The following is a 24,017-nucleotide window of genomic DNA, read 5'->3' on the forward strand; positions in this document are numbered from 1 at the left end:
AAATTGTATTAATATGTAAAGATCAAGTGTAACCTATATCATCGTTAAATCTTATCTTATAAAACCAGTGGAACTTCAAAATCGTTAAAATTCATGGCTCCCGCCGTATTGCACGGGTACACAACTAGTATTACTAAAAGGAAATTTGAGTTTTTATGCCAAGTGTTGCCCTAAATATAAAAAATATGCTCAATGTTACAAGTTTCTTAACAATATCATTCAACTTTCAAATCCTTCACAAAATAACCCCACTCTTAAATACAAACTATGCTTGATTATATCCACCAATTCTAAGAGGGTCTTTGGGATTGCTTATTTGAAACAACTTATACTTTTCTACAAAAACACTTATCAACCTATTATCAGAATGGTTTAACTTCTTTCAAAACTCCTTATTACCGGTTTGACACCGGTATAAGTTGTTTATCCGAACACTCAAAAATGCTTATTACCGGTGTCACACCGGAATAAGTCAATAAGTTGTTTTTATAGGCAATCCCAAACACCCCTTAAACAACTAAGAGGATGTTTGGTTAGAACCTTAGAGACCTAGAGGTATTAGACAGTAACCAATGAGCATGAAAATAAAAGTAACTGTTTGCTTTTAGATAATACAATGGACCATTTCCCTGGAAGTCCAAATTTTGATTTCAGGTTAAACCTGTCATTTTCATTCCTCTGACTGAACCAAACGCAATCATTTTGATAGCTCCTTTACATGTCTTCTATCCTAACGATGGTTCGATTACTTTTAAGAACATCATCCCGCTCATGCAAAAAATAATAATTTATCTGTAATAGTTTCTCATCCTCGGTCACATTTTCTGTTAAACTTAACTCTACCTGCATAACGCTAAACAAACATTAATAACTTTTAACGCTTTAGCTCTTCACATACGATGATCTCAATGCTATCTCGAGAGGTTCACCCGATTCCAATAAAGATGTATTAACTTGTTAATTGCAACATTCTGCTTGAAAAGAACGTATGTTGAAAACAAAAGGATCATGCCCGACTTCTTCATTTTTCTGATGTGCAACACGAACGCTAGTCATCCCTCTTACGAGAGACCCAAAATCAACATCCCCACATTTCCCTATTAGGTTTGGAGGTCTTGGGTGAAGGTAATCCAATGACTTTTTTGTTCTATTGTCTACCTTCTCGTAAAAGTTGCAAACCACTACTCATTTTTATGAGAGACAGGTTCGGAAAAACTTGACTTTTTGCATAAAAGTTCCCCCTAGAAGCTTACCGAATAAGCCACTATCAAACAATCATGTATAGTTGACTAAATAAGTTGTGAGTCCAATAAGTTGGGTACCTCTGAATTAGCTGCAAATTGCAACCAGGGTTTGATGGATCTTCATTCACACTTGTTTCAGTTTGTTGGTTCTTAGCACTTATTATCAAAACACATTGATTTGTTCATATATCTCCCTGTAAATCTTTCTATTTCCACAAATGAAATATCACTAGACAAAACATTCATGCAAAATCCAATTCATTTACGGATTAATTCTTACCTTCAACTCAATACGGACTGAAAAATGGCACCAATGTCTAGTTGCAACTTCAAGATCTATCTTACCTCAGCTGGTTCTACAAGCAAAGGGGAAATGAACATCTGATCATACAGATGATTAATTGCTCAGTAAAAGTAGCCCAAAACCTGACCACCAACGTTCTGCCGAATTGCCTCTTCATGGTCCAATACACCATTTGGGGTCGTTATCACCACATATCCCCACTGCATCAATCGTTAAAAAGAACAATGTAAACTCAACCCGTGAATAGATGACAGTATCCTTTCCGATACACTACTAGCAAAAATGACATGAAAATTCAATCTAGAAGGGGTTTGAACTCATAACCTCTAAAAAGTAAACACATATGTTATCTATTCTTATGGATATAGTTTGTAATAAACAAGTTTTTCTCCAAATAAATCTAACCCGAAAAGGTTGCCTTCAAAGTAGAGCTAAATCAATCCTATAAAGCTAAATCTTTTATGAATACACAGGCACCGTTAACTACATTTCTTGATCATGGGTAAATAGAGTCATATTAGAACAATTCACATGAAAATGTTTGACAACAAATATTGAACAGATTTCAAGAATAATAACTTATACATGACATGAGAGGTTATGGATGGTAAACCTGCTGTGTTGGAAGGGTGCGTAGTCTATAATTCTCTATCTCGTGAGCTTTGATGTCTTGTCTATATGTAATAGCTCGACAATCTTTAATCCTTCCCAGAAGTTCGACTTTTATCTTTCCCACTCTGTGAGGATCATACACTTCAAAATTTTTGACATACCCTGGAATTCAAAGCAAAAAAATAGTAGCACGATATATGTGTGCAAGGACATTCAACTACTTTTAGAACTCAATAACACTGTCTATGATAACAAAATTGAAAATGCACTGCCAAATTCTAGAACAAGAGGTGGATGTAGCAAAGATTTATATACTTATAACCTCATAATGATCAATGCAGCACCAATTGACGAATATGTGAGAATGTGATACTTATCACTTCATGTAATTATATGTAATCACCAAAATCATGATTTCATAACTATATTATACCAAATGTCTCATCATGTATTGGTGTTTCCAGAAAAGAAGTGCAAGCATATGAAGCAGATCCTATTGACATATCAAATGGTAAATAGACTGGTTCCTGTGGACGCACCAAGGTGCGTCGTGATGATTGGACAGCCATTAGCCATTATTTCATCATTTTGCACGACATGTCGACATATGGGCTTGACTTTTCTATAGTTTCAACATTTGAAGCTTACCCCACAACAGAGAGAATCTAGTTGTCGATATAAACAAAGACACAGACAAAACTCAAATAGTCGAATGCCCACATGAGAAGGAATGACTTGATAAAAGTTGAGACTAAAGTTATTATCAGAAATGCCACCATGTTGGATGGCGTAAATGCGGGAACAATTACCCTTTGAGTCCAACTATGGTGAAAGCAGGAACAGTTGGACACTGGAAAGCAAAACAAGGATAAATGTCTGGCACCAAACATAGATAATGGCATGATTATTCATGGTTGAAGAACAACAATATAATTCAAACCTCCCCGCAGAGGATGAAACCTCCACACACTCACAGCGTAGCAAGAAACAGAAACCAAAATAAACAAACCCATTGCTCATTTTCACTCAAATATTACTTCCTTGTAATATAAATCCCAAGATTCTTCATAATACCATCCTTAACCTTCACACAATCGTAGCTTTCTGTAATTCAACTGCTGAGCAGGTTCTGGTTGCAATATAATTAAGTTTGTACAAGTTCTTTTGCACCTTTGCACCTCTTAGAAGCATTTCCATCTATCATCCCCATCCTCAAATAGACATATGGCAACTTGTTGAACAGTGAATACAAGGTCACAGATTTAAAATTTTATGTCATATTCCAGCAAACACCATGGATAGTACCAGAGAACTTAAAAGAAAGCAATTTCCTTCCTTGATTCAGAATCATATTCGCAAACCTATTCGATGGTCCATTTGGTGACATGAAACAGATTGGGAACTTGAGTTCAGTTAGACTTTAGCTCTGTAGTTTACATTAGTACATACAACTTCAATATAGTAACATACTTTATCAACCTATAATGTGGTCCTATATCACCCACAAAGAGCAGATCCTCCAATGAGGCTAATTGATATGCTCTTTGATGACAAGTAATCAAAATTATAGAATGACCATGTTATTCCTTCACCATAAAGTAAAAACAACAACAACAAGCATATCATCCAAACTAATACCAACATAATGTCTACCGATAAATTGCAAACACATAGACTTAATTACAGCAATCTGAAATAACTCAGAGACCAGTCTAAAAACCCTAATTGCAAGTCCATCAAGTTCAGATGCTTAGAATTCTGATTACAGACCCAACAAGTCTTTCAATTTGAAATAACAAGATGTAGGAGAAAAATGAAGGGTACCTACCTCGGTGTTTCATGATGCTGAGAAAGGAAGAGATGACATTGGAGATAGGTTGAAGCTGAGCCGATGCAAACCCTCTCTTCTCGGCGTTAACCATGGTCCTCAAAGCGTCGTTCAATATCCTCCTCCCCATTTCGTTTTCGTCGAGCTCCGATGGACAGCCGATGTAGTGACAGTGGACATATCAACCACCTGAGCCCTAGAAAAAGACCCGCCCAATATGGATATTGGGCTTTATTCTGGTACCCGACCCGTAACTCTATTTTGTTCGAACAAAATCTAAAATCTTCAAAAACCATTTTAACATAAAAAATTTCTTTATTTTAAATATTATAATATTAAATATATTATTAAAATATTATGTATATAATAAAACATTATTTCTTTCATAAACATTTAATTTTAAAGTTTATTATCAATAAAAATTTAATAAAATATTATTTCCCTCTTACTAACTACTTTTTGGTAACTACTTGAATTTGGACGATTTCACCTATTGTCTTACTTTTTCCATTTTCGAAAAGAGTTTGTTAAATCTGTTGTAGCAAAATTTAGTTAAAAATACCAACAAAAAAACCTCTGCTTTATTGCATTTTGGAGAATTTGTTGAAAATGCTCTCACGTGACTTATTTTTTAAAATAAGTCAACGTAAACTATATTTTTATCTGTAATTGTATGAAACCAGATTTTTCATAATTTATTTAAAACGAAGTAATTCAATTTCGACATTTTTTAAGAGAAAAAGGGATGGAGATGGAGATGGCTGGTGGTTGTGGATTTACCGGCGATGGCCGGTACTTTGAATTTTCAAAAAATCCTAACCGTTGATCAAAAGAATGAAGATCAAAATTATGTTGTAACAGTTGTACCTTTTAATTTGGTTGCATTTTAAGATTAACATAATTTCTAAAATATAATTGAGTGAAGATGTACTTCCATACTTCTACCTTCCCGCCCTAAACCGAGTGCTAGCGAAGAACAAAGGTCCAACAATCATTGCCCGAACTGAAGCAAAAATATTCTGATAAAGACGTCCATCAGTAATTTAGCAAAGCCCTACATGAAAAATCATAAAGAGGCTATTGTCATCATTAAGAGGTTGGTTTTTTTTTGCCCAACAACCTCAGCCTCTTAATGATTCAGACATAACCTCTTAATAGCACCATTAAGAGGCAAACAAACAGCCCCTAAATATGCTAAACACACCCATTCCATTAGCATACAAATTACCAAGGTATTTCTAATATTGGATAGCTAGGAATTCTTTACAAGATTTCAACAAATTCAAAAATATTGTATTCGGTTCTTCGTTTCTAATCGACAAAATGGTGATCTTATCGATCAGTTGGAGAAGCGTTTCCTCCCGGAAAAGGTGGGGATCGTCGTTGAAACGATGCAACCACGAGTTCCGGGAATATTTATGTGATTCCGTTGACGGAAGACAGATTAAACAGGAGAAAGCAGAAGCATAGTCTTCTTGCTTCAGGTTCATGCAAAACATTTCTTGAACTAAAAGTGGTGGTGGAACTTGATTACCTTCAATCAACTGCTTCCAGGTTGTTTCCAATAGATTCACCTGTGCATATACACACAAAATGAATCAAAAACGTCTTATCAACTTTTGTAACATCTTTACATATGACACACGATTGTTTCGTCCTATAAACGTAAGTTCTATAAAGCAGTCTATTAGGACATTTAGACATATTTGGCGCAACCAAAGATTAAAGAAATGGTGCCAAAGAGAAAAATACTACCTTTCCAGCCTTGGAGGCTTCCAGTATCATTCGACAATGTCGTTTTGTATTGAAGTAGTATCCATGTTGCAGCATCCGTGTGTAGAAAAACTCGAGATCATCCCATCGTTGATTCACCAAACAGGCGTCTAACATCAAGTTGAAAGTATAAATATCTGGTAACACCGTGTGCCTGTAATCGGCTGAACTTGTAACATGTCCCCTCTTCTCCAATAATTTATGGAACAACTCTCTTGCTTCTTCAAACAGATGGTGATCAAGATACCCTTTGAGCATAACATTATATGTAACTAAGTTTGGGAAGCAAAACTTGTGCATGTGATTGAATATGTAGATTCCGCTTTTGATTTTGCCAGAGTCCAAACTAGCTTGAATTAACCCGGTATAAGTCACCACCAGAGGTTTATTTGCTACCTTGCATACCTTTTCAATCTGTGCAGGAAATGTAAAAACATAAAAATTACACATCATGAATATAAAGTTTGATCATTGGTCGGGTATCTCAGATATGCTTAAATGATGATACCGTAGGAATCTTGTGGACCAAAATCAATACTGATAATAATTTACAACGATATAGAGAGAGAGGGTTGAGATCAAATGAGAAGATGGTCAATTTTCGAGAAAATGAGAAGTTCCAAGATCACATGTAATGACATGCGATATAAAACACATAATCACTTGATACAAACATGTGTTGTCGACTGACCATAGAGCGGGCAAGCTTTCCCGTGACCCTTGGTCACAAGCCGGCGTCCTTTTGGACATCATGTATCACATGCGATCTTGCACTGTAATCACATATGATCTTGAAACTTCCAGTTAATGTTCTCATTTGAACATTAATGTTCTCATTGGCACCCTTTCTTAATCTCTTATTTAGTTAATGTTCATGTTTGAACCTCCCTCTATATATATATAGACAAGGGATTGTGTGAGAATAAGAGTAAGGTGAGAAGTGTAAGAACGGATTTGGACCCTTGATCACTTTCAATCTCAAACCAACCCATGAATTGTGCTTTAGAAGGGAATTGATCGAGTGCTTCTCATTAGTATTGATCTAGTGGAACTCTTCAATTAGGATTGATCCAAGGGTGGTCTTCTTACCCTTCTCACCATAACTCCCATTCTCACCGCAAACCATATATATAGTTTAATATATATATATATATATATATATATATATATATACATATATATATATATGTACTTAAATCCATGGTGAAAGCCATTGGTATCCCACAATCTAGGACTCCCAAGGAGTTTATAAATCGCTATGTGGGACGGGATGTCACAGTATCTCTCAATTAAATCCCTAACATCCTCGTCGGGCCTACACCAAAACCAATATTCTCAGGAGATGCATGAGCTTAATCCACTATACATCATGGGCCACTGCTATGATACTATCTGTAACGTCTCAAGTAGAAAGTAGCAAATCAACACAATAACCAGTTGAATTCGTGCTATTTAAGGTTAACTAGCTAGTAACTTTAGTATTTCCCTAGTTAATAAGCTCTATACGTAAAATGCATAATCACATTCAAGAAAGGATGGTGGGTAATGTCATAGGTGACTAGGTTTTTCAATAATAGAATCTTATCCATTATATCAACAGTAGGATGGTGGGCATCAAGAAAGGAGGTCCAGGGTTCAAACCCAGGCACCACCTTTTGATGGATCTTTCCTCCCCCATGATGGCCGTGAGACTGGTGCAGTGGGGCCGCTCCAGAGGATAGCGTATACCCCCTCACCAATCATACCATGCAAATATTTAAGGTTCAAAGAGTTGCTTGATGGTAGAACCCTAAATATGCACTTATAGCATATACCAGTGGCCTTGACCGATAAAACAAAATAATACTCCCTCCGTCCCAAAATAAGTGTCATTTTTCAAAAGTAAAGGTCTACTTTCTATTTTACCCTTAATCATGAGATCAAGAAATTCATACTCCCTCTATCATTGTGGGTAAAATTATCATTTAGTTAATTAAAAAGTGTAATAATTATAATACACATTTTAAAACTATGTGCCTTTTTCGTCGTGGACAGTTATTTTGAGAACGAGGAAGTAGTAATCAAACCCAATATCCTATTATGTGCAATAATAATGCAATACCATCCTTGAATTGATTCATATGAATAAAAAACTCGAATGGTTTCATTTTCTAATGCATCAAAAAATAAATAGCCTTTACTTGCACAAGAGCCTCCTCGCATCTTCCCGCACTACAAAGGCATCTAGCAAGATCATAATAAAGTCCTGCAGAACCAACTACTCCCCGTCTTTCCATATCTTCAACAGCCAGAATGGCCTCGTCAACTTTTCCTTCCCTCCAAAACGTATTTACAAGAACTGCAAACAGAACTTAAAATGTGTCATACATCATTGAATCATGCAAATGGAAGAAAAATAAATAATCCCTGATGACGTACCTTTGTAAGTTAAAGAATTTGGAATAAAAGATTTCTGCATTTTTTTGAAAAACTCGTGTACCAGATTATACTTTTCACATTCAAGCATTACCTGCACAAAGCAAACACGAGTTAACTCAAGGCTACTGAGTTCCAACTTGGTAATGAGCAACATAATACCTCCATTACAAGTCCGTATGTTATGCTATTAGGTTTTTGGCCCTGTTGCTTTAACTGCTGGAATACCCAGAACGCGCCTTCTAAACTTTTTTGGCGTACACACGCATTTAACACCTACAAGCACAAGTATGCACAAATACAATAAATACTTGAAAACTTGAACCTTCCTTAACCAGCCGAAACATTTATCTTTTATTTTCACAAATACCATCGACAGATGAATAGAATGCAAAAAGTAAAATTCGAATGGCAATTCTGAGAAATGAAGACACTCACAGCATTATAGACTATCATATCTGGTTCTAGTCGTGGGTCCCATTTTTTAAGAACACCCGTGGGGAACTTCTTTTTGGGAGGAGATCTCATGCTATCAATCACATGAAAAAGTTCCCGCATATGACCTGCTTGTCCAAGGGTGACAGCTATGCAACGATAAGCTACAAGATCTGGATAAGAAGGCATATGTTGCTGCAAAAGGAGAAAAAGACTAAGAAGTAGAAGTCGGGAATTGAAGGGCCCACGTCTTCGTGAACTATCCATTTCAAACGTTAAAATTCTCTAAGAATCAAGTTACCTGCATTGTGTGGAACACGTTTAGTGCTTCCACCGGTCTTCTTGCCTTCCCAAGTGCATCAAGTGCCGCAGTGTAAATGTTTCTAAATTGCAAATATATTGATTTGGGAAGTTAGGACTAGAAGGGGAAACTTATAAATAACCAATAAGGTATGCATCAATAAGAAATGGGAACACTTATAAATTAAAGCACCAAAAATCAAACCTTATCCTGTTAGACTTGAAGCGTTCTCGCGATTGCATCCACTCGATGACTTGAAGCACTTGCCTCCAGTTGCCATAATTTCCTAAGATCTGGATAAGCCTTATCATTGAAAAATCTGCAAATCTGATTTTCGCACTTCTCATCATCTTAGAGAAATTCCACTCAGGAGTGTCGATCGATGCACCATTTAAACTGTCAAGTTAAAATACTTTATCAGGGAATATCTAAAGAAAGGGGTTTGAGGAATACCCCATGGCAGAACACTAGTTCAATTTTCCAACCCCTCTTCAAAAATATAAAAATATAAATATAAACGTAACTGTGACGAATTAGCAAGTCCACGAGATTGATTAGTACACATGAAGATATTGGAATGCATTGGTGTTGACCCCCCTCTTGATGGACATGATATATTGGTATTGTATAAATTAGTTGCACCTAGCCACATACAAATTACTGAAGTATTGTACAGTAGACATAAAACCAGATTTTACGTGGACGTGTTGAAAAAGATTGAAATGGATACAAATGTCATGTAATCGGAGTGCTCATATCATCATATGAATGAGACCCTTGCCTTTAAGTGGCTGGTTAGCCCTTGCCCACCTTTCAGTCAATCCGTTGATTGCATACAGACACAGAAATAACCGATGCACTCTGCCTTTCAGTTAATCCTTTGATTGCATACCAACCAAATGAACGTGCATCAATACTTTAAGGGTTGTTTGGTTGGTTTTCCATTAAGTCCAATATAGATAAAGATGTATGTGTGGATTAATCTGTCTTTACAGATCAGGAAGGTTTTTGTTCGGAATGGTTTTTAGTAGAGGGAAGGTGCTTGTTTTTTAATTGAGGGGAAGGTTTAGCAAAAAAAAATTGGCTTTCTGCATAAAGTTCCTTGCTAGAAGCTTACTGAATAAGTCATTTTCTATATCATTAGGCCACTATCACACAGTCATGTATACCTCACAGAATAAGCTATGAGTCGCATTAAGCTGATTCGTATCTATTTGCTTGGAAATACATACAAGTTCTAAACTAAGACTTCCAATCATCGCTATAAACCACACTTATTCAAAACTGCATAAAAATCAACCAATCCTAGTTATCATGAGTCCGTATTACTTACCACTTTGCTAACCTCTGGATTCTCTCCTCCATATCGACTCGCGAGACCCGTGGCTGGTCACAAACATCCTGAAACTCCTCAAGTGATTTAAAAGCAGCTCTTTCTACCTCCATACTATCATAATTATCATACTTAACCACTTGATCACTTTTCCCACTCAGTTTCTTCACATGGACAACTCTTTCTTTATCTACAACAGCATCCATCTTATAACTTCCATTTCTTACAGACCTTACTTCTGAACCCCACTTCATATTAAAGCTCTTTTCTTGAAATTTAGCCTGCCTTGTTTCAGTTTCTTGAAAGCCATTGGTATCCGTAGCTTTGACCCTTTTAGAATCCAAATTCTTAAAGCCATTGGTATCCATAGCTTTGACCCTTTTAGAATCTGAATTCTTTCTAGTCCAAATCTTCATAATTTCACCTTGATTTGAATTCAGCAACACGCTTGGCTGGTCAATTGCACCACTCCCACTTAGTTTCTTCACCTGGAGAACTCTTCCTTGATCTACGGCAGCATCCTTCACATACCCTTGAAATTTAACGTATTTTTGGGCATTTTTTCCAACTATATTAGTATCTTTCACCCTTGCACTTGCACCCGATCGAGCTTCTCTAGAATCCAATTTCGTTCGAATCCATGTCTTCTTAACTTCATCTTGCTTCAAATTCACCACTTTTTGAACACTAATTTGCTCTTCGGTATCACTCAAATCAACAGTCCCTTCATCAATTTTAGGTGGGGGTGATGGCGGAGTTCCGGTGGAGGCGCTGCGCTTTTCCCGACGAGTTTTAACAGTCTCCATGGCTTTCAAATACTCGTCAAATGAAGGCTTGAATTCCTGTTGTTTCTCAATCACCATACCTGACTGTGCTCTCAACACAACAATCTTTCCGATTCTTCTCCGTTTTCCGGTAACATCAAGAACAATTGTCTGAAACCTAGAGGGAAAATACAACCGTTGGGTATAATTTGAAGGCGTGACTGCATTTTGATCGAAAGGAAAGAAACCCAGATGAGGATATGGCACAGTTAATACTGGCATTATGTTTGGGAACGGAGCAGCGAGGGATGTTATGATGTGAGAAGGGTAAGGTTGGTTTTATTCGGTCTGGATTCTGGACCCTGGGTAAAGATTGTTTTTGAGTTTTTTTGAAAAAATCATATTTTGGCATCTAAGATGTAAAGTTTAAACATTTAAATATTCAGATAACTGGTTGAAGTATTGACCGGTATTATTGCTAATATGACGCGTGATGGGATGAAAATGAGTTGAATAACAAATAACATGAGTTGGATACCATATCACTCGTCATATCAGCATGATAACCAGTCAATCTTTCAAACGGTTATCCGGTTACTTAAATGTTTAAAACTTTACATCTTAGGTAACAAAATGGAAGTTCTGAAAGTACTTACCCAAAATATGAATCAAGTCAAAGTACGTAACTTTTTCATGCAATTTGCCCCTTTAAAATTGATTTTTTTTAACTTGTAATTTTAACGAACACTCTATTCTGGATATTTTAGGTCGTTCGTGAATTTCTAAAAATATTTAAGATTATTTAATACTTAACAATAACTAGCTTTCTAACCGATAATTAGTTTGTCGGTTAGTTGTCAAAGATAGTATCGGTTGTATACTCTGTAGCATTAGGTATGGGACTGAGGTGGGGACCATCAGACCGTAATTCCCATCCCCGACCATGATCAGCAGATCAGGACAAGTACACATGGGTTCCCGGGTTCCCAAATGAGACGGATCTCATTCTTATACCTAGGTAGCATACTTGCATATAAATTGGTACAAAATGAGAAGATGTAATTCACTTATACATAAATAAGGAAACGTTCATTTAATAATAGTAAATACTTTGATAATCAAATAATAAAGAGCCAAATATTCATTATGAATATACACAAAGATTCTTAAACATTCATTATTTTGCTTTCTCGCCATCAAAAAATATTTGATTTGAATTTACATAACTGGGAGGTTAAAACGAGAACTATAATCAAATAAGAGAACACAAGAACTATCAAATCACGTGCAAAATCAAATGTGATTTTACACTAACGGTTGATGTAAGGTGTGCATGCGGCTTGACTCCCGACTTCAGGTTGCTGCCAAAGTCATATGAATCATATGTGATCTTAGTCTAAAATCACAGATGACTCGACGGTTTTCTTAATCTCTTATTTGATTATTGTAATATTAACCTGGTGCACTCTCTATATATATAGCTACAAAAACTGTAACGATCTATTTGTTTTTTCAAAATTACCTCTTAATACCTATGAGTTGAATATTAAAAATGTTTGTTTTATTTCTAAAATAAGAGCTTAAAAGCTCAAAATGTCATCTAAAATTTTAAGTGGTAAACGTATCCCTTAATGTCTCTTAATCCTAATCCGCCCTCCATCAAATGGTTCATATTTTGAGGGCTGGAAGAGATTTGTTAGCAAAAATTATTTATCTTTTATAATTTTGTAAGAAAACTATTTATCTTTTATATTTTACACTAGTTTGACCGATTCAGATTTCAGACGTAAAAACAATCTTACTGATGATTTCAGACTTCATGACCCCCTCTTATAAATCAGAAGTAAAATCAGACTTCAGACTTCAACACCTCTTAAAAGACAAATGTCACCTAACTATTTATCCGATATCTAAAATATTTCTTTAGAAGACCCTTAGTATATGACTCCAATAGCTTTAGTTACATAGAAGTCGATAATTTGTCCCTAACTTGTGATGTAAGCGTAGGGCACAAGGAATTAAACCGGGGGGTGGTGTATGACCCCTGAAATAAGTTCTCGGAAATCAGTCTGTATGCAGCCTCCGTTAAGTGTATTCCATCCCAGCTCACATATGTATCCGGTTGATCACACACGCTCGTGTTAGGACATCCACATTCCGCCGATGAGTTAAAGTTAAACGGCCCTCCACCTCCACAACACGCCTTCAGACCCCCGTTTGTGAATCCTGCAAACCGTAAATTCCATCCCAACGTCAACATTAAAATCCTAGCATGCCAGATGAAGCTGTAATGTGCGCAAGAAACTACGTACAAAGTAAAGGCGTAAACATTATAATTAGGGTAAACCATTATTATTGGTCTAAAGGTTAAAACCATATATAATTGGGTAAACACTAAATCAATGTATAATCGAGCCTCAAACTAAAAAATTTGGGGGCCATTTTCCATTTCTCATATGGAACAGCCTAAGTCATGGCCTTGGCTCTACCCTTCGGGGTATATAGGTTGTTCCGGTAAAGACCTTCAGCTTGTAAAAATGTTGCAACACATTTCCCCGGTCACTCATCCTAGTACTACTCACGTCCTAACATACTTAACTAATGGAGTTCTGATGGGATCTAATGCATTAGTTTCAAAATGAACCCATGCCATATAGTGATTGTGTCATAGTCACATGTTACATACCAAATTTATCTGGAGAACGGTAGATTTGCAGTGCAGCATTGTAGTAATCTGCATAGATGACGATGACATCAGGATGTAGCTCTCGAATTTGATTTAGTTTTGTTTGAAGCAGTTCGTTGTGGTATTCGGCAAACTTATTTAGCCGGATGAGGCAACCGGTTGTGTTATCATACTCTTCCTTTTCAGAACCACATATCGTCAAATAAGCCGAAGAGCATCCAATTGGTAGGTTTCCTGGAACAACTAGTGTTTGAGCCCCCATCTCAATCAACTCCTGTATTTAGAAAACCAAACCAAGCAAATCCAGTAAATCAAACCAGTCTGGTATATCCCACCCAGAAGTGGGGTTTGCAGGTGAGATGAACGATGCACCCATGATTTAAGTAGCTTCTTACATCGACTGCTGACACGATGGCGTCAATAACAAAAGGAACATATGGTTCGATCTCGCTGACGGGTTTTCCCTCTAGTATTGGATAATTGTAATCGTTTCCACCAATCTCTCCCATTAAGATCAAAGAACTTCGAATTAAGTTTCTACAATCTGCCAATAATTGTAATCAATCAACATTTAAGAGGAGTGTTTCACAACCATTTATATTGATTTTTTTACTACAAAATTAAGAAAAATCGTAGTTACTAAAAGTAGAAAGATAGATCAAATTATGTGTCCGTAGTCGTTGGACTAATAAAGACACTAGGGGTTGTTTGCTATATGTTGAATTACTTGGTTCAGAATGTTAAACTGTCATAACGATTAAGAGAACCTGTATAAGTGAGAACGGAAAATAATTTTCTAGAATGATAAAAAATTACCATTTTAACCCTTTTACTTGGTGATCTTGTTTTAGACATGTATAACCTCGCATCCTTATAAATTTTAGAAAGATATATGCAAACTTAGTTACCTGAAGCGTTGCCGCAAATAGATCGCAAAGATTTTTTAAACCATGACAATTGAACTTGTAAAGATGCATTTGTCATGGTATTAAGAATCCCTCTTGGTTCAAGAAATGATGAGTCCAATGCAGTCGCACCTGCCACCGCAAAATTCACTCCGTGTCCCAACTCCACCATATTCTCACTTCCCTTATCGATCACATACGGTGGTATCAATGGCAACCGAAGACTCTCAGCTTCAGAAACCAAGAAAAAGAATTGTCATTCATAATGAATATGTACTGTTTTTTTAATTAACATAGATATTCAACTCGTTATGTGAGCCGACCAATCCCAGAGCAACCATCAGCTTTGTGGGTCGCCCAGAGTCGCATTTGAACCGGCCACAGTGGATTTTCATTCCTTCTTGGATTTAAACCTGGGCCCTCCAGACACTTTTGACCTTTTGGAGCTCAAGCTCAAACCAATCGGGTTGAATATGTACTATTTCAGTCCCAGAAAGAATGCAACATTAAAAGGTTCAATCTAAACCTCCTTTTAGCAACTACAAAAATAAATAAATGAACAAAATAAGAGGTACTAAATTCTAGATTATACGGAAAAGAAGTAGATTTGAATTGAAAACTTGAAAGAAAAAAGAAACGATAAGGTGCTACAAAGTTTAAGAGAATTTAATGCACAATTGGTACCATGAAGAAGATCTGAAGAACGCGATAAGGTTGAGTGTTTTAATTTTATCTCATGAATGAAATGATGCGTCAATGTCACAAATGCGTCAAGCTTAATAGTTTTGGTTGAATTTAGATGAACAATAGCAGTAGCAGTGACTTTGGTACGAAAACCTAAATTCAGAATTGAACATCATGATCATAGTATTAATATCAAAATCCGATATAACCAGAATATGATTTATTTATGCTTCACATGTGGGCTTCCAAACCACAGATCACTAAAAATCGCACAAAACCAGTCAAAATTGTTTCTATTTCGTCGCAATTCGATCCGATCTAGGTCCAAATTGCTTCAAATCTACCAGTTTACTTCAGTCAGTGCTTCCAGGGGATCAAACATATATAACCAAACAGAATCGACGACATTGAACACCATAGAGGAGAGAGAGTAGTTACCTAGGAAGTCGATGATGAGACGGCCATTGGAGCAACGACCGGTGGATTGATCATAAAAGTTTTCTCCATAAGGCGGCAAAAGAACTGGAAAGACCCGATTGGTTATGGATGCCAGTTGTTTAAGATTACCAGTGTCAGCTAGGGAGTCGCCGAAGCTGATAATGGACGTATAACATCCATTAGCATACAAGTTACCACTCCATAATAGCTGAAAAATCACGAATAAGCTTGTAAAATGCCAAGAGCTTGAAGAAAACGCCATTGATGAAGAGCTCAACCCTCAAAAATTGTCTCTCTTCTCACCACTCTTTTAACAAATTTTAGTCCACTATAAAGCAGATCTTCATATATAAATACATGATTTGCACACTCACACACTTACACGATTTTAATATAAAAAATTTAAATTTATACTTTATATCCTTATAATTAGTTAATTAATTTATTTTATACCCTTTTCTTTTAAAATTTTCATTTTATACCCTGATCAAATTAACATACATAATCGTATATCAATTAAAATATGTTAAAAAAATACGTTTTAATTTTAACAAGTTACACTATTATAATCGTCACGTCAATACTTTCGAAATAAGTCCAATATTGAATATTTTTTGACTTAATTATATCATTATATATATTATATACTATGAAAAAATATTTTTAATATTTACATTTATAGTTATTTATTTAATTTATGATATGTCATTTGTTTTTTCAATTTTTGTTTTACATCATTATCACATAAAAATACATAATTTTATATTAACTAAAATACGTTTTAGCATGTCACGTTAAATTAGCTCTTATATATATCAAGTAACATGTTACATTATGAACAATAATATCGACATTAAGTACAAAATACGTTAGGAAAATACGTTTTAACATGTGTACTCGTTTACATAATTGTAAAAATAATTTGATTTGAAATAAAGTAAAGTTATTGATTTGAAATAAAGTAAAGTTATTGATTTGAAATAAAGTAAAGTTATTGATTTGAAATAAAATAAAGTTATTGATTTGAAATAAAGTAAAGTTATTGATTTGAAATAAAGTAAAAAAAATCGATATATATATATCGAACGAACGAATTAATCGTTCATTCGATTTCACTTTCTTATATAACTCTCTCATTTTTCTTCAATATATAACTCTCTTATATAACTCTCTCATTCTTCTTCAATATATAACTCTCTTATATAACTCTCTCATTCTTCTTCAATATATAACTCTCTCATTCTTCAATATACATCAAATATGGGAGAAGATTTGATAACAACACCAGAATTTTTCACCAACGAGGTACAATATTATGTTAATTTATATTTAGATTTATTAATACTTACTTGTACAAATGAAAGTTATAATTTTTTTTTTCCAGATGTTCAATTCTCGGGAAGAAATAACCGAGTGGGTGCACAATGTGGGGCGTTCAGTTAGTTGTGTTGTTGTTACAAAAAGATCAAAGGCAAAGCCAAATGGAAATGTTTATAAAGTTGTGTTTATGTGTGAACACGGCGGAGCTAAACATAGTTGGTGGATGTTGACGGTGGTATGCGATGCACATAATCATGTTCTTGCAMAATATATGGAGGGTCATGCATATGCATCGCGGCTAAATGAAACTGAAGCTCAACTAGTTGAAGATCTATCAGCCCAACATGTCAAGCCACGACACATCTTATCCACGTTAAATGGTAGACATACGGGAAATGCAATAGTGCATGTTGATGGTAACCATTACATAAAGGTGGTATTAAATGGAGAATATTCAATGCCCACACTTACGCACCATTGGACTCGTTATCGTTTTGAAGATGCAAGTACATGGATTGTCCCTTTCAACATAGATTCAGTGCATATGAAGAATATATAGAGCGTACTCTTACTATGTTGATTTAACATGAAAAATCAAAGTTTTAATTAATAAATTTAATTTATATTTGAAATATGTATTATTAATATTTTATTAATGTGTATTATTAATATTTCATTAATATGTATTATTAATTAATAATAATATAAAACATGTTAAAAAGGTAAAGGGTTAAAAGTTAAAATATAAAAAAATTAAGGTTAAAAGTTAAAATATTAAAAGGTTAAAAATGAAAATATTTAACTTTTGTCTTTAGTGTAGGAGGTGGTGGGGATTTTGGGGTAGCAGAGGGTGGGGTTAGAATACCCCTATAAATACAGTAAAGTGTGATTTTAGTTATAATTTAAATTTTATTCTTATTTTATTTTTAGGGAGTGTTTGGTAATGTTTACAAAAACAATTTATTGACTTATTTTGGTTTGACATTGGTAATAAGCATTTTGAGTGTTTGGATAAATAACTTATACCGGTATCAAAATGGTAATAAGAAATTTGTGAAGAAGTTAAACCCTTCTGACTTATAATAAGTTAATAAGTAGAAAACATAAGTTGTTTCAAACGAAAAATCTAAACAGCCCTTTATAATTTACAATTATTATTATTTTGGTCTTTATAATTTACGGTTATTTACTGTTTGATCACTTTAAAACTAGTTGTGTATCAGCGCAATGCGGCAGGAGCCATGAATTTTAATGATTTTGAAGTTCCACTGGTTTTATAAGATAAGATTTAATTATGATATAGGCTACACTTGGTCTTTACATATTAATACAATTTGAATAAATAAAATTTATGGTTCCAATTACAGACTATCGATAAAAAAATTGTATGATAGTTTAAAATCCAATATATTTAAAATCCAACATATTTAAACAACTCCACAAATGTGTTCGATTTACACAAAGAGCAAAGAACCAAGAAACTTGAGTTTTAAGATAAACACTCAAAACTAATAAAGAAAACTACAAATTTGACAGATCATAAGCCATGAAAAAACCAAAAAGATGGATTTTAGAATGAAATTGCAACTGCTTACCCTCTTTCTTGTCCAGAAACTCATATTAAGGTTGAATTAATACATGTATATATACATATATTTCAAAAAAACCCAAGAACATATTAATTCAGAACATATTATACAGTGCAATTTGGACAGCCTAACCCCAAAATATATAGTATAATATATAAATAACTATAAAAGTATAAATAGTAAATATTAAATATTAAAAATATTTTTTTACAGTATATAATATATAGTAATATAATTAAGTCAAAAACTATTCAATATTGAACTCATTTCGAAGGTATTAACGAGACGATTATAATGGTGTAATTTGTTAAAATAAAAATATATTTTTTAAACATGTTTTAATTGATATACGATTATGTATGTTAATTTGATAAAGGTTTAAAATGAAATATTTAAAAGTAAATGACGTAAAGTAAATTAATTAACTAATTATAAGAATATAAAATGTAAATTTAAAATTATAATTATAATTTTAAAAAAATCGGTTGTGAGAGGGTGAGTGTATTTGAGGGGAGAAGGGGGTGAAAAAATAACTAAAGGGTATCTTGGTCATTTAGTATTTTAAGACTTTTGCTAAATTTGTTTAATAAAATAGTATATATATATTAATCTACAAATAAAAATATGATAAATTCTAAATTATATGGACGAAAACCAAATTATTAACAAACTATAAGGACTAAAATTGTAATTTACTCTGTAAAATAAAATAAAGTGTTGCATTATTGCTTTTGTCTAGCAATAACTTATTAAAAAATATTTTTTATTATAATAATATTTAAAATAATTAATTAATTAAAGATAAATTATCTAAAATAGTCTCCGTTTCAACAAAATTCACCTTTTTAATCATTTTTTAATTAAAATTTTATTTTAATCAGAATTTATGAAAATGCATTTGTGTGAAGTATTTGTGTAAATTTTTTTCTTTTTTTAATTTAAAAATAGGTTTTACGAAAATACGTAAGATATTTGCTTAAACTCTAACTAAAATGGGAATTTGGTTCCAAAAATGACTAAAAAGTGAATTTGGTTGAAAAGATTAGTTATTTTGGTCAATTTCCAATTAAACATGTATATTAACAACAACGAGCATCTGGTGCACACGTTGTGTCACGGTGGACCTACATCCACGATGATACGCGCCACTACTTCATGGTTGCATTGGAAAAAGAATCGTTTATGAAGGTGTTAGCGTACTGTTGTGTTGTATGTCCTTTATATTTTTTTAAAACTAAACTATCTGAACAAAGACATCAGTGGTGCAGTTGGAAAAATATTGTTAATCTTTATACAAAATATCAGGTTTGAGTCACACTTTTACTGGATTTCTTAATTTTCAGCTTAATTTTTGGTGTTTTTATATACTTTGTGTTTATAAAAAAAAATTGAAGATGAAATTTAAACAAAATCATTCAAAGGATTTTAAAATTATTAAAGAGATTGTTTCTTGATAAAATTAATAAGAAGTAAACAAACGATATCTATATATATATATATATATATATATATATATATATATATAGGGTTGGGTTCATGTGAGACCAAAGGTTTTCCGTGAGACCCGTAAGACCAATTTATGTTCATTGATTACCTTTATAAGTTAATGATCTAATAGTCTAAAGTTGCACGGTAGCAATTTTGTAATTATTGAGAATTCTTGTGGCGTTTATGTTCAGATCTGACGATTGTAGATCTAATTCAATGGTTGGAAATTGGTATTACGGGTCTCACGAAAAATCATTGGTCTCACATGATCCCAAGTCTATTATATATATATATATATTTATATATATATATATATATATATGAGAGAGAATGGGTGGGAGATAGTTGGTGATCGCAGGGATAATATTTATTTTTCTAATTAAAAAACGTGGTGATATTATACATAAATTAATATTTTATACAAATAGAATTTTTGCAAAAATTCATTATGTTATGTTGGAATAAAAATTATTAAATTATGTTGGAATATGAAAAAAGTGACATGTAATTAGACTGAATCATTAAAAGACAGTCTCTGAACTATTGAGAGGTGAGTCTTGTTTGGTAAAAAAAAATTATCTCTTAATGATTCTAAAACTCTCTGAATAATTTTATATTTTGGGTCTCTCTTAACCATTCAGCGTCCTAATTTTATTGTAAGCAATTACCAAATAATTATATTTTATTTTACATTATATCATGGAAGTATCTTAATTATTCTAACTACTTAATCATGCTACATTAAATCATTCAGTAAGAGCCAAATAGCCCCTCAAATTACGTTGTTATTATTAATATCTTGGAAGCCACAAATCGATTATTTAGATAAAAATATATTAAAAACAAATTTATTTAGACATCAGTTTTAAAAACATATTATAATGCGTTATGCGCAAGTTTTAATGTACGATTTATGAATTTAAGTATTGCAGTATTAAAGTCTAAGGACGGATTTAAAAAACATTTCAAACTGTGGCACTATTTTACTAAGAAAATGGCACTAACATGATTCGAACTTGGGTTTGAGGTGGAATAAAAACCTTGCAAACCAACTGTACAAAATAAAATTTGTTCTCATTGTAGTTTCAGAATACATACGGTGGCACATAACAAATTAATACGGTTGCACCGTTCACAAACATAAATTTTTTATCATTCGGCGGATAAATAATACGGTGGCACGTGCCACCTATACCACATTGATGGGTCCATCCATGATTAAAGCATGCTAACATCCACCGATGTTTCTTTTAACACGCATCCTAATCGCTAACACATGCTCTCATCTCATCCCTGAACGACGTCAACCGAAAAATTGCAACTCTCTTAACCATATCTCCTTTTGCCTTCTTTCCTCCTCAAATCAGCACCCACCCTTCAGACACTTGCCGAGCCCCCATTGTAACATTGCACTCTTAATCCAATCCATGCACGCACAAATAAAATCCGTTTTTTATCTAAATATAAGAACTTCATCCCAACCTGTAGAATACCATGTTGGTAAGGTTAATTTATTAAAAAAAAATATTAACCTGAATATTTAACCCGTTGTGCGAGCCGGCTAATCCCAAAATGACCACCTGCTTTGCAGATAGTCTTAGGAGTAATTTGTTTTACTTTATCCCATTAAGTCTTTTTTATTCTTTATTTTATAGTTTTTAGAGTTTTGGATAAGAATTAGTTTGTGCATTAAACTGATCAAAAGATTTATTCGAATTCGTCATCTGAAATCAGTTTTTAAGGATAAATTTTTTTAAAAGATTTTAGAAGTCATCTCCGTAATAATGCAAGACTTTAAGAGATATTTATATCATTATTACTTGTTACAATACAACCATGAGTTAAATTATATACAAACACCAATCCAATCCAAATTCCATGAAATCCAAATCATTCATGAGAATTCAACGCCCTCAAAAACATTCCTACAAACCAAACGCACCGTTGTACATATAGTACAAACCCATGCTTGTTGACTGAGAGACCTAATTATTGTCCATCCTATCACCAACTATCCCACCCATTATTTTTTTAATACCCCCATCCCCATTTTGTATGCATTCAAATATTGTTGTTTAAAGAGTAAATTACATACTTGGTCCTTGTATCATGATGGAATTGATATATGGTCCTTATAATTCATTTGTTACGAATTAAGTATATTTAATTAATAGATGACGTATCGTGCGAGAATATAAATTACGTTCAGAAACATAAGAAAGAATCTGGATTCTTGATCACTTTTAATCTCAATCTACCCCATGAATTACGCTTGATACGAGAATTGATCTGGTGCACAAGGACGGACCCATAATTTTTTTCAAACGGTGGCGCCATTTGACTATTAAGGTATGTTTGTTTTTTTTTCAAAATTACCTCTTAATACATCTGAAGTTTGATTCATTCAAACGTTTGGAAATTAAGAGTGTTTGTATTTATAAAATAAGAGCTTAAAAGCTCTCAATGTCATTTGAAATTTTATGTGGTAAACGTATCCATTAATACATCTTAATCCTAATCCGCCTCTATCAAATAGTTCATATTTTGGGGGTTGGAAGACATTTGTTAGCAAAAACTATTTATCTTTTATATTGTAACAAAAAAAAAACAATTTATCTTTCATATTTTTTGCACTAGTTTGACCGATTCAGATTTCAGACTTGAGACGTAAAAATAAACAATCTTATTGATCTAGATTTCAGACTTTAGGACCACCTCTTATAAATCAGAAGTGAAATCGGACTTCAAACTTCAGCACCTCTTAAAAACAAACGCCACCTAAGAAAAATGACACTAACAGGATTCGAACTTTGGTCTATGGTGGAATAAAAGCCTTGCAACCCAATTATAACAAATAAAACAAAACTTGTTCTCATTTTAGTTTCAAAATACATACGGTGGCACACAACAAATTAATACAGTTGCACCTTTCACGAACCTGATTTTTTTACCTTTCGACGCAGGAATAATACAGTGACACGTGCCACCGTAACCACTACACTAGGTCCGTCTCTGTTGGTACATCTCGTTACTGTTGATCTTAAATTATGATTGATCCAAAAGTGAAGATTTCACCATAACTCTCATTACTTTAAAGAGCTCATTAAAACTCCCAATTATATGTTGTCCCTTGTTCCCCTTCTCATCCTGCGACGTAATCCATAAGTTCTGATTCATCGACAATGGCTCTGAATCTATTGTAAAGCATCTCCAACAATATGTTCCTGTAAAGAAAAAAGTGGAAGTTCTTATAAGAACTACTGTTGAAAAAAAAATTACAAAACAATCAAATTATCGAGGTTATTGTATACGAACTGTGGTTCTTATCTTTAAATTTGTATGCTATGGGCCGTTTACCTAAATGCTTACTCGGTAAGCATTTAATTTAATGAATCAACACTATGATTTATTTTACCGGGTAAGGTTGTAGTACATCAAAGTGGTATCGTATTCAACAATTTACCCGGTAAGTACTTACCCGGTTAAGAATCGTCACCCTCACTTATCAAGTAAGATTCTCCATCTTTATCATTGCTCTTATCGGATAAGATTTTTGACATTTGTCATGTTCATCCGGTAAAGAAAATTACCCGGTAAGCACTAACTAAATAAATATTTAATAAACTGCCTCTTAATAAGTTATAAATGACCTTAACAGATAAAAAAAGATGGGCTAAATGCAACCATATATATTGTTAAATGGATCCTTACTAATTTATCCACACACACATCAACGTTAATATTCGTTTTTTAATATTTCCAATACATAAATACAATTTTTAGCATAATTTTTTAAGTGTTAGGTTAACTTTAAAAATTATCTAAAAATCACCGGATAAAAAAAACTATATTTTAATCAACTAACGATAAAACTACAATTAAATATTGTTTATTATAA

At 33.6% G+C, this 24,017-nt stretch overlaps 3 protein-coding genes and 1 pseudogene across 3 annotated transcripts; 1 reads left to right on the plus strand and 3 right to left on the minus strand.

The window, feature by feature from the left end:
* Window positions 1-1,383: 1,383 nt before the first annotated feature.
* LOC112522879 (40S ribosomal protein S15a-5-like) lies at window positions 1,384-4,178 on the minus strand. The gene is made up of 3 exons (XM_025132199.1): window positions 3,989-4,178; window positions 2,162-2,322; window positions 1,384-1,748 (listed from the first exon to the last, which is right to left on the minus strand). The coding sequence occupies exons 1-3, from the start codon at window positions 4,116-4,118 to the stop codon at window positions 1,650-1,652; spliced, it is 390 nt and encodes a 129-aa protein (XP_024987967.1). The 5' UTR covers window positions 4,119-4,178; the 3' UTR covers window positions 1,384-1,649.
* A 1,022-nt stretch (window positions 4,179-5,200) lies between these two features.
* On the minus strand, window positions 5,201-11,291 carry LOC112522439 (pentatricopeptide repeat-containing protein At1g30610, chloroplastic-like). The gene is made up of 9 exons (XM_025131547.1): window positions 10,246-11,291; window positions 9,117-9,308; window positions 8,913-8,994; window positions 8,615-8,806; window positions 8,339-8,452; window positions 8,180-8,270; window positions 7,942-8,099; window positions 5,744-6,175; window positions 5,201-5,562 (listed from the first exon to the last, which is right to left on the minus strand). Exons 1-9 carry the CDS (start codon window positions 11,289-11,291, stop codon window positions 5,227-5,229), a joined length of 2,643 nt encoding a protein of 880 aa, XP_024987315.1. The 3' UTR covers window positions 5,201-5,226.
* Window positions 11,292-12,845: 1,554 nt separating this feature from the next.
* Window positions 12,846-16,081, minus strand: LOC112522691 (GDSL esterase/lipase At1g28590-like). The gene is made up of 5 exons (XM_025131979.1): window positions 15,723-16,081; window positions 14,604-14,831; window positions 14,091-14,239; window positions 13,696-13,969; window positions 12,846-13,235 (listed from the first exon to the last, which is right to left on the minus strand). The coding sequence occupies exons 1-5, from the start codon at window positions 15,982-15,984 to the stop codon at window positions 12,970-12,972; spliced, it is 1,179 nt and encodes a 392-aa protein (XP_024987747.1). The 5' UTR covers window positions 15,985-16,081; the 3' UTR covers window positions 12,846-12,969.
* Window positions 16,082-16,982: 901 nt separating this feature from the next.
* LOC112522820 overlaps window positions 16,983-24,017 on the plus strand; it is a 14,708-nt pseudogene continuing 7,673 nt past the window's right edge.

Source organism: Cynara cardunculus (assembly GCF_001531365.2).
Source record: "Cynara cardunculus var. scolymus isolate 2C chromosome LG 12, CcrdV1, whole genome shotgun sequence".
NCBI classification, from domain to species: domain Eukaryota; kingdom Viridiplantae; phylum Streptophyta; class Magnoliopsida; order Asterales; family Asteraceae; genus Cynara; species Cynara cardunculus.

Excerpts from the sequence above, each read along its gene's own strand:
- LOC112522879 (XM_025132199.1), bottom strand. The coding sequence starts at position 4,118 with ATGGGGAGGAGGATATTGAACGACGCTTTGAGGACCATGGTTAACGCC. Across the intron at positions 2,323-3,988 it reads CAGCATCATGAAACACCGAG|GGTATGTCAAAAATTTTGAA; the intron begins GTAGGTACCCTT and ends TTTGAATTCCAG. Across the intron at positions 1,749-2,161 it reads GCACCCTTCCAACACAGCAG|TGGGGATATGTGGTGATAAC; the intron begins GTTTACCATCCA and ends CGATTGATGCAG.
- LOC112522439 (XM_025131547.1), bottom strand. The coding sequence starts at position 11,291 with ATGCCAGTATTAACTGTGCCATATCCTCATCTGGGTTTCTTTCCTTTC. Across the intron at positions 8,453-8,614 it reads ATATGATAGTCTATAATGCT|GTGTTAAATGCGTGTGTACG; the intron begins GTGAGTGTCTTC and ends TTGTGCTTGTAG. Across the intron at positions 8,100-8,179 it reads AAATTCTTTAACTTACAAAG|TTCTTGTAAATACGTTTTGG; the intron begins GTACGTCATCAG and ends TTCTGTTTGCAG.
- LOC112522691 (XM_025131979.1), bottom strand. The coding sequence starts at position 15,984 with ATGGCGTTTTCTTCAAGCTCTTGGCATTTTACAAGCTTATTCGTGATT. Across the intron at positions 14,240-14,603 it reads TATTTGCGGCAACGCTTCAG|ATTGTAGAAACTTAATTCGA; the intron begins GTAACTAAGTTT and ends AATTATTGGCAG. Across the intron at positions 13,236-13,695 it reads CCGTTCTCCAGATAAATTTG|GATTCACAAACGGGGGTCTG; the intron begins GTATGTAACATG and ends TACGGTTTGCAG.